Source organism: Meleagris gallopavo, chromosome 2, assembly GCF_905368555.1.
Source record: "Meleagris gallopavo chromosome 2, MGAL_WU_HG_1.1, whole genome shotgun sequence".
NCBI classification, from domain to species: Eukaryota; Metazoa; Chordata; class Aves; order Galliformes; family Phasianidae; genus Meleagris; species Meleagris gallopavo.
This window is the reverse complement of record NC_139405.1, coordinates 103,746,579-103,755,914: the sequence shown is the minus strand read 5'-3', so window position 1 is coordinate 103,755,914 and position 9,336 is coordinate 103,746,579. Positions and strand designations below refer to the sequence as shown.

Here is a 9,336-nt window from a genome sequence, read left to right as displayed (position 1 = left end):
TCCAGCCTGGCACGGCTCAGCTCGGTTTGGCGCTGCATCAACAACTCAGCGCTTGGACCGAGCACGGCGCAGCTCAGCACAGCTCAGCACGGCTTGGCACCTCCAGCCGCATCGGCAGCGCCTCGGGGCCGCTCCATCCCCGTCCCCATCCCGTCCCTACCCCACCCCGTAGGTGCGGACGGGCATTAGGACCGCACGCGGCCGCCGGGCGGTTCAGCTCCGCTTTGCGGCAGTGGAGGCGGTGGCGGCGGAGCGCTGCGGGAGGGGCCCCGCCGGGCGGTTCGGCTCCGCTCGGCTCGGCCCGGCTCCGCTCGGCTCCGCTCGGCCCCGCTCGGCCCCGCACCGCCCCGCAGCGCTCCGCCGGGCCCCGCAGCGCCCCAGGTAACCCCGCACCCCCCACCCCCCCCCCCGGCCCGGGGCAGGAAAAGATGGCAGCGGCCCTCCCCCCCCCCCAACCCCCCCCCGCGTCCTTGAGCGCCCGACGGCGGCTGAAGGGCAGCGGGTTGGGGGGGCGGCCGGGTGCGGGAGAGGGAGGGCTTCCGGGGGTGGGGGGGGCGGTTGTAAGGGGTTCTGTGCTGGGGGAGATGCGGGGTTTGGGGGGGTGCGGGAGGGGCTGCGGGAGCCCTGAGCCCTATGCCCTGTCTGCGCCCTGTCCCCCTTCCTGCCTGCGCCCTGTGCCCCCTCCTGCCTGCACCTTGCCTGCTCCCTGCCTGCACCCCGTGCCCCTTCCTGCCCGCCGTGCCCCCCTCCTGTACCCTCTGCCCCCTTCCAGCGCCCTGCCCGCAGCCCTGCCCGCTCCAGCCCGTCCCTCGCTCGCTCCCCGTGCCTCCTGCCCGCCGCCTGCCTGCCCCGTGATCCCTACCTGCCCGTGCCCCCCGTGCCCTGCTCGCCCCCCCGTCGCCCCCTGCCCTTCCCCAGCAGCTCCGGCCCCGAGGCGAACTTCACCCCACCGCCCGCGGAAAGTTTCTTTCCGAGGAAATAAGAATACCCCTAAAAACTAAAAAAAGAATGGAAAAAAAACAAACCCCGCAAACAAACCCCCAACCCAGTCAAACTACAGCTAAAGCAGTGACCCCACAGCACGGGGCCGCAGGTGGCGGGGGGGAGCAGCCCCAGTGTCACCCAGCGTGGTGCCGCACTCCTTTCCCCCCCTCCTCCCCACCTCCCACCCTGACCCTTTTATTTTATTTCCTATTTGTATTCTATTATTTTCTTTCCACGTGAACCCCGCGGGCCGAGGAAACGTTCCTCCATGCTCAGTTCCTCTTTCTCTCCGTCCCTTCCCTCCGGGTGACGTCGGCGGTGTCACCGCGGGGTGAGCGCGGCCCCATGGGGCGCACGGTGGGGACGGGCACCGGGAATGGCACCGAGCTGGGCCAGCTCCCCCGAGCCCCCAGGACCCCCCCCAGCGAATAGGGGGTGCCCTCAAAGCGTTGGTGTCCCCATTGCCCTCCCGGTGTCCCCGTCACCGTCCCGGTGTCCCCATCCCATTGGCAGCCTGTCTGTGCCCTTGCCAGTGTCACTGCTTTGCAGGCTGTGCTTAGGCCTGCAGCTTGGCTTTCGGTTTGCTTGCAGTGTGGCTTTGCAGAGCAGGGCGGTGCAGTGTGGTGCAGTGCATCGCTGTCCAGGGTGCAGCACAGTGCGGTGCGTTGTGCCCCAGGGTGCAGTGTGGCACAGTGCAGTGAGGGGCAGTGCAGCACTCCCCGGGGCAAAGCACAGCGCAGTGCAGTGCGTTGCTCCTCAGGGTGCAGTGGCGTGCAGTGCAGGACGGTGCGTTGCTTTCTGGGCTGCAGCACAGTGCAGTGCAGTGTTTCCTTGGGTGCAGCTCAGGGATACAGTGCAGCACTTCTCACTGCACGGTGCTGTGCAGGACAGCACATCGCTCCCTGGGGTGCAGTGTCGTGCAGGGCTGGGCTGTGCAGCGCTCTCCAGTGTGCAGCACAGGCAGCACATCTCTCTCTTTGTGGTGCAGTGCAGTTCTCTGTGGTGTGCAGTGCGTCGCTCCTGAGGATGCATTACGGTGCAGTGCAGTGCAGGACAGCACATCTGTCCCCCAGCATGCAGTGCATTATGTGTGGTGCAGTGCATCGCTGCCTTGAGTGCAGCTCAGGGCAGTGCGTTGCTCCTTGGGGCGCTGCACAGCGCAGTGCTGTGCTGGGCACTGCATCGCTCCCTGGGGGGCAGAGAAGTCTGTTGCAGTGTGATGCAGTGCATTGCTCCCTGCGTGCAGTGCTGGGCAGTTCATTGCTCCCCGGGGTGCAGCACAACGCAGCGCATTGCTCAGCGAGGTGCAGCGCCGCACAGTGCAGTGCGTTGCCCCCTGGAGCACAGTGCAGTGCAGTGCATTGGTCCCCGGGATGCAGCGCAGTGCCCCCTGGGGTGCAGTGCAGTCTGCAGCAGCGTGGCACAGTGCATTGCTCCCTGCAGTGCTGGGCAGTGCTGGGCAGTGTACTGCTCCCTGGTGTGCAGCCCAACGCAGCGCATCACTCCCTTGGGTGCAAGGCAATGCATTGCATTGCTCCCCGCGGTGCATCGTGGTGCAGCACGTTGCCCCCCGGGGTGCTGTGAAGTCTTTTGCAGCTCCGGGCAGCGCATTGCTCCTGGGGGCGCAGCATGGCGTGGTGCATTGCTCCTGGGGGTGCAGCATAGCACGGTGCATTGCCCCTGGGGATGCAGCACGGTGCAGTGCATTGCTCCCCGGGGTGCAGCATGCAGTGCATTGCCTCCTGGAGCGCGGCGAAGGCGCTGTGTCCGCACAGAGGGACCCCCTCCCAACGCAGCGGCCGTCCCTGCGCTGGGGACGCTGCAGTCCCCGGGTCACCTTAGGACAGAGCACACCGGGGCGGGGGGAGCCGGGGAGGTCCCTCCCTCCCTCCCCGCATCCTTCCACGGCTGCGGGAACCCAAAAAACCATCCCCTGCTGCCGTCACCTAAAATGGCTGTTGGGTAGCTCCGGGGTGGAGGGGTGGGGGGGGGGTTGGCTGTCGGCATCCCGAAATACGAGGAGGGTGGATGGATGGATGGATGGATGGAGATGAGCTATATGATTTTTCCTTTTTTTCTCGCCGTGCATCATCGCAGGTAACCTACTTCCACCGCCTCCGCCGCCGCCGCCGAGCGTGACTCCGTGCAGCGGAGAGGTTTGGGGCGGACGCGTTCCCCCCGCTTCGCCGCCGCCGTCACCGGGTAAGGTCAGCGCCGGCAGTTAAATAGGGGAAAAGCAGAAGGGAAGAAGGGAGGGAAGGAGGGAATTAGGGAGGGAGAAGGGGACGCGGTTCTCCCTGCAGAGGGAATGCCCCGGTGCTGTGCTGGAGGAGAGCGGTGACGGTGGCCTAAGCGTGGGGTAAGAGCGTGCCGTGGGGCTGGGAAGCAGGGGGGGGGAATGATTTTGGGGGTGCTGTCGGGTTCCCCCCCCACACACACACACCTCCAGGCTTTGTTCATTCCGTGTCCCCCCCACCCCTCCTCCTCCTTTCCCCGCAGCCCTGCGGGTGCGGAGGGTTTTGTACGCAGCCCAACTATTTTTAGTGCGTTTGGAGACCATGTTGGCTGGAAGGGAATCAAAGGGCTCTGGCAGCCGGGGGGGGTTTGACGCGGGGCTGAGTGTGGCGGCGGGCACAGGGGGGTCCGTGGCCCCACATGTGTGCACTGTGGGGTGCTATGGGGGCTTGGGGTGCAGTCTTTTATTTCGGAGGTGCTGCCTCAAGGGGACATTGGGGACACTGGGGATGCAAGGTGGGGGGGGGGGCACAGGGTGTCCCCAGGTGTCCCCAGATGTCCCCCAGTAGCACGTGGCCTCCGGTGACAGCGGATGTGGCTATGGGGGGGTGATGGGGTGCACTGCCTGTTTGGGGCTGTGGGGCTAAGGTGCCCATGTGCCAATATGTGTGCCATGCTGTGCCGTGGTGCTGTCCATGTTGCACCTTGGGGACGTGCACCCACAGCAATGATGCGTGGCCATACCTGGTGCTGACACCAGTGTGGGATCCCCCAAAGCTGTAGGCATGGGTCATGGCAGACTCTGTGCTGCAGGGACAGGGATGGGGACAGGGATGGGGACAGGGATGGGGACGGGGTTCCCCACGGAGGCTCCCTGGCAGCTGGTGAGGGAGGGGCCAGGGAAAGCCCTTGTGCTGTGTGCAGGCAGTGGGGGGGTGCTGGGGGGAGGGGGGGCACTGCACCCCAGCCCACATCCCATACGCACAGCCCTGTGCCGTCACCACCCCAGAGCCCACAGCCCCAGGTTTGCATGCTGCACCCCCAGCCTGCAGCCCTGCTCCCCAGTCCTGTGCTTTGGTCTGCATCCTGCACCCTGCACCTGCATCCTGCACCCCCGACTTGCACCCACATCCCGCATCCCCCATCCTCACATTGCGTTCTGCACCCCCAGTTTGCACCCCACGGTCCCCAGTCCTGTGCTCTGGTCCCCATCTTGCACCCCCAGCTTGCATCCTGCACCCCCAGCTCACACCCCCTCCTTTCCCCTCCCGCCCCCCACTTTGCAAACAGCACCAAGGAGAGGTGGAAGCCCCCAGCACCCACCACCTCCCCCGCCGCCCCCCGCCCCATGCACTGTGCGCTGCAGCCCCGGCAGCAGTTGGGGCCCCCTCTCCCCCCGCAGCAGCCCCGTGCCGCAGGCGGCCAAGGGGACGGGAGGAACGTGCCGGGCTCTGAGTTTGTGTTCCTAGAAGCAGGGCCCTGCCCGCCCGGCAGCCCCCCACCCCGCCGGCTGGGAACGAGCTGCGGCTGGAAAGCTCTAGAAACAAATTGCAGCGCCGGTGCCAAAGGCAACAGCAGCCTCGGCCATGGCTAATGCAGGCAGCGTTTTCCATAGCAACAGGTGCTGGGGCTGACGCCTCCTCCGCAGCCCCGCGGGGCCCTGCCTGCGCCGCGCACCCCGCCTCCCGCACCCTGCACCCCGCACTGCACGCCGTGCACCCTGCCTAGCGCAGCGTGTGCCCCACATGGTGCTCTGTGCACCCCCACGTTGTGCACCACGCAGCTCGTGCCACGCTCTGCGCACCCCACGTCGTGCACCCAGCACCCTGCCGAGTAGTGCACGGTACACCCCACATTGTGCTCCGTGCGCCCCGCATCGTGCCCTGTGTACCCCACATTGTGCTCTGTGCACCCTGTGCCACGCTGTGTGCCTCCACGTCACGCACTGTGCCCCCTACACTGTATGCTCTGCATCCCACACATCCCATATTATGCATCCTGCACCCCACACACCCCACTCTGTGCATCCTGCACCCCACACCATGCATCCTGCACCCCACACGCCCCACGCTATGCATCCCACATGTCCCGTACTGTGCATCCCACACCGTGCATCCTGCAACACCCCACACTGTGCACCCCACGTGCCGGGGCGCAGGCAGGGCGCAGCGCAGCCGAGTCAAGGCTGTGCCATGTTAATCATTGCCACGCTCGGGGGCGCGGCGGGGGGCTGGGGGCCGCTGCTCCCCCCTCACCCCATCCCTTTGAATCCCACAGGGACCCACACAGGGGCTGGCTGACCCCTCCTGGAGCCCTCCTCAGAGCCGGAGCGCAGCGGCGGCGGTGGTGGTGGTGGCAGCGGGGCCCCTCGTGGTGCCAAGCCCCCCCCCCGTATCCCCCCCTCGGCACCATGCCCTCCAGTGGAGCTCTTGACGCCAGCAGCCCCGCGCCGGACCGCGAGGCGCATGACACGCACAAGGTACAGCCCCATTTTGGGACTGGGGGGACCCCATGGCTGCACTTCCCCCAGAGCACGGTGGCAGCAGGGAGTTGGGAGCGAGGCTGAGCTGCATGAGGATTAGTGGGGATTGAGCTATTTCTGGCGGTGCGGGCAGTGGGGAGGGGGCACCGCGCCGGCTGCTGCGGTGGAAACACAGGGTGACCCCTGCCATGGGACTGTGTTGGGGGTATGGAGTGGGAAAGGGTATCCCCCATCATGGATCACGGTGACAACCCAACAGCTGTCCCGATCCCCATGTGGCACGCACAGCCCCTGACCGCAGTGGCAGTCCTGCCCCCCACCAGCCTCTTTGTGTCCTCATGACATGAGGACAAACCCAAAGCCAAGTGCTTCACTAGAAGGCATCACCCTTTCCTTGGGGAGGATTGTCCCTGGCGCACAGGGGACACGGCATGGCCTGGTCACAGCGTGGGGACCGGGGACGCTGCCAGCTGGATGCCAGCCCGCCATGGGCAGCACGGGGACAGGGTCATGAGGGTTTCTCCGGGCCATGTCAGTCCCTGTGCCCATCAGCTGGGGGCTGCTTCAGTGCAGGACGTGGTACGGGGGGCACACTGGGGTCTCTGTCCCCTTCTGGGACATATATGGTGTGGTGCTCTATAGCACATGCCTTGCTGTGCCCACAGCTCTCTCTCATCCCATAGGGATGGCAGAGATGCAACAGGATGCTGTCTCATGAGCTGGACCCACAGTGCCAGTGCCCGGGGACCCAGTGCCTGGGATCCTAGCAGGGTCCCACTACCTGGAGTGCAGAGCCTGAGGTCGTGGTGCCTGGAGTCCCAGTGGGGTCCCATTGCTTGAGGTCCTGGTGCCTGGGGTCCCATGCCCGGGCTCCCTGTGCCCCTTGCCAGTGCCTGGGGTATGGTGCTTGGAGTCTCAGTGTTTCTGGTCCTGGTGCCTGGGTCTGGACATCACTTCACCACACTGTGTTGTCCCAGCCTGACCCCACTGGGACGTGTCATTACACACTGAGTCACCCCTGCAGAAGGGACGTATGCTCCCTTCACTGTGGGTCACACCAATGACAACAGCTCAGCACAGGGGTCCCAGCACCGAGCCTCATGCCCACAGCCCTGCTGCAGTCAGGAGTAAGGACCCGGCATCGGGTGCGGCGCCGGCACTGCGTCATGCAGCAGCAGCAGCAGCAGCAGCTCACAGCTCGCAGCTCTCCCCTCGGAGGTGGTTTCCCTCTGGGTTGTTGCTTGGCAGCAGTGGTGCTGCAGGGACGTGCCAGGCTCTTTGGCGAGCCCCAGGGAGCAGAGACACGGGGTGATTTATGAAGAGGTGACTCAGCTCCCAGCAAGGGGCTACAACATTGTCGGAGGGGAGCTTGGAACTGTGGCTGCAGCCCTGTGCTTGTTTCCCTGTGCCACATTTTGGGGGTTCCTGGTGCTATGCCCCAACTCCGCACTGCAGGGAGGTGCTGAGCCCCATGGAGGTGCTCTGAGGGGTACACATGGGGAGCATCAGCCTGCAAAGTGCCCCCAGCTCCATCCTGCATGTGAGATGCATGTGGGTGCAGCACAGCCTGGGGCTCAGTTTGGGGATTGCAGAGAGCTCCAGGGGCTGCATGGAGTTCCAGGGACTGCATGAAGCTCTGAGGGCTGCATGGAGCTCCAGGGGTTTGTGTGCTGCTCTGGGGGTTACACAAAGCTCCAGGGGTTGCATGGAGCTCTGGGGTTGTGTGGAGCTCTAGGCATCCCAGAATGTCCCCTAGCTCTCCAGTGCACTCCAATGTCGCGCCGCTTCCTCCACGTGCTGCACAGCCATCGTGGTCCCACATTACACCATGCCAAGCCATGGCACGCTGTGGCCCTGAGACCAGTCCCCTCAGGGCCACCAAGTCACCTCGGGCCATGTCATGCCATGCTATGCCAAGTGACCTTGAGCCATGACATGCTGTGCCACATTGTGCCCCAGACATCAGTGCCTCCAGGGCTACCACATCACCTCAAGCCATGCCACACTATCCCAAGCCATGCCAAGCTGTGAACCTGAGACCAATGCCCCCAGGACCACCCCAGCCAGGACATGGGGGGAATCGCAGCAGTGCTTGGAGTGGGGGAGGTGCAAAGACCCCCCCCTCAAGCACCATGGGGCGTTTGAGGCCAGCATGGCGCCAACACACCTTCTGCCAGTGTGGGGAGAGCAGGCAGCACATCTGCAGACCCCTACTCCCAAACACCCACCCAAAACTGAGGCCTCGTGGGGCCAAGCCCCAGTGCCATAAGGCCGTGTCGTGCCCCTACTTCTCAGCCTTGGTTTCCTGGGCCATGTCCCCCCTTGCACAACCACCCCAGGAGCACGGCACCGCCGACCCCCTGCTTTCTCCCCACAGGCCAGACCCACGCTGGCTGTGGCTGCCGGGCCCGGCGCTGTCTGCCTGCCAGCTCCCGTCCCCTCCCCGGCCTCTCCCTCGCCGCCCCCCCGCCGGCCTCCCCGCCTTCCCCGCTCCCCCCTCCGCGGCCTCTTCCTGCCTTGGGCCTCTGCTGCCGCCACCACCGCGATCTTCTGGGGCTCAGGTGGAGCGCTCCCCGACGCCATAGGCCTCGGCTGTGGGCTCAGCCCTTCTGCCTGTAGTCCCGGAGCCGGTCCCGTCCCCGCTGGGGGGCAGGCGGCGCTGGGGGGGCCCGGCTCTGCGGGGGGAAGAGGGGCATGGAGGTGTAGGCCCCAGCCCTGTGTCTGGGGCACAGAGTTGCAGGCCCTGGCCCTGTGGGGTGCACAAAGCTGTAGGCCTCAGCCCCACGCACGGTGGTGGCAGTGTGGCGTTGCCATGGCAACCGCAGGCTTCAGGCCTCGCAGTAGGCCGCACTCAGCCTCGGAGTCACCTGGAGTGTGGGGATTTGGGGTGAGTGCCCACCACCACCTGTCCTATGGAAATGGGGGGTGTGGGGCGCTGTGGGGTGCCACCCCACTGCCTCACAGGTGCCCAGCGGGAGTCGTGCCTAGGCTGCGGCCCCGTAACTGCCATAACCATGATGTGTCTCCATCCCACAGGGGGAAGAGGAGCAGGAGGAGCACCCGAGCAAGGAGGAGAAGCAGGAGCCAGGGACACCCATGAGGAAGGCCGGGCGGCCTGGGCGAAAACGCAAACACGCCCAGGTGAGCAGTGGGGCCCAGTGGGACAGCCATCCCCAAAGTTCCCTTTCCCTGACTCTACCAAGCAGCAACTGCAGCCCACTGACACCCAAAAAGAGGATATCCCTGCTCTGCTGGTGGTGGAAATGGCTCCCCAATGGAGCAGCCCCGGTGCTGCTGGCTCAGGGCATGGCACAGGGAAATAGTTCCCCCAAGGAGCAGCCCCGGTGCTGCTGGCACAGGGCATGGCACAGGATAGCACAAACCCTGGTGTGGCACTAGCTCTGGGGACATGGCATTTGACTTTGGGCACTGTTTTTGGCAAAGCTTTCAGTGGTGTTGGATTCGTCTTCCTGGCACAGGGACACGTGGTGATAGTGGGGACAGTGCTGAGCAAGAGGGGACCCCCAGCAGCATTGGCCATTGCCAGAATTGGGCACATGGCCACAGTCAGGCACGTTGGCACCATCTTCTCCATGGGACACCAAAAACCTTTTTGCGAAAGTTTGTGGCTGCAA

General features: G+C 65.4%; 1 protein-coding gene across 4 annotated transcripts in view; it reads left to right on the top strand.

Annotated features, from left to right (window-relative positions):
- Positions 1–202: 202 nt before the first annotated feature.
- DNMT3A (DNA methyltransferase 3 alpha) overlaps positions 203–9,336 on the top strand; it is a 28,176-nt gene continuing 19,042 nt past the window's right edge. For 2 of the 4 annotated variants that reach the window (XM_085218190.1, XM_085218189.1), the window contains exons 1-3: positions 4,791–4,840; positions 5,497–5,698; positions 8,738–8,842. In XM_085218190.1, the coding sequence (XP_085074316.1) occupies positions 4,806–4,840; positions 5,497–5,698; positions 8,738–8,842 (342 nt within the window). In that variant the 5' untranslated portion in view covers positions 4,791–4,805. Of the gene's footprint in view, positions 382–3,081; positions 3,187–4,790; positions 4,841–5,496; positions 5,699–8,364; positions 8,589–8,737; positions 8,843–9,336 lie in introns of those variants that run through there. The other 2 variants (XM_085218192.1, XM_085218191.1) reach the window with 2 other exon arrangements.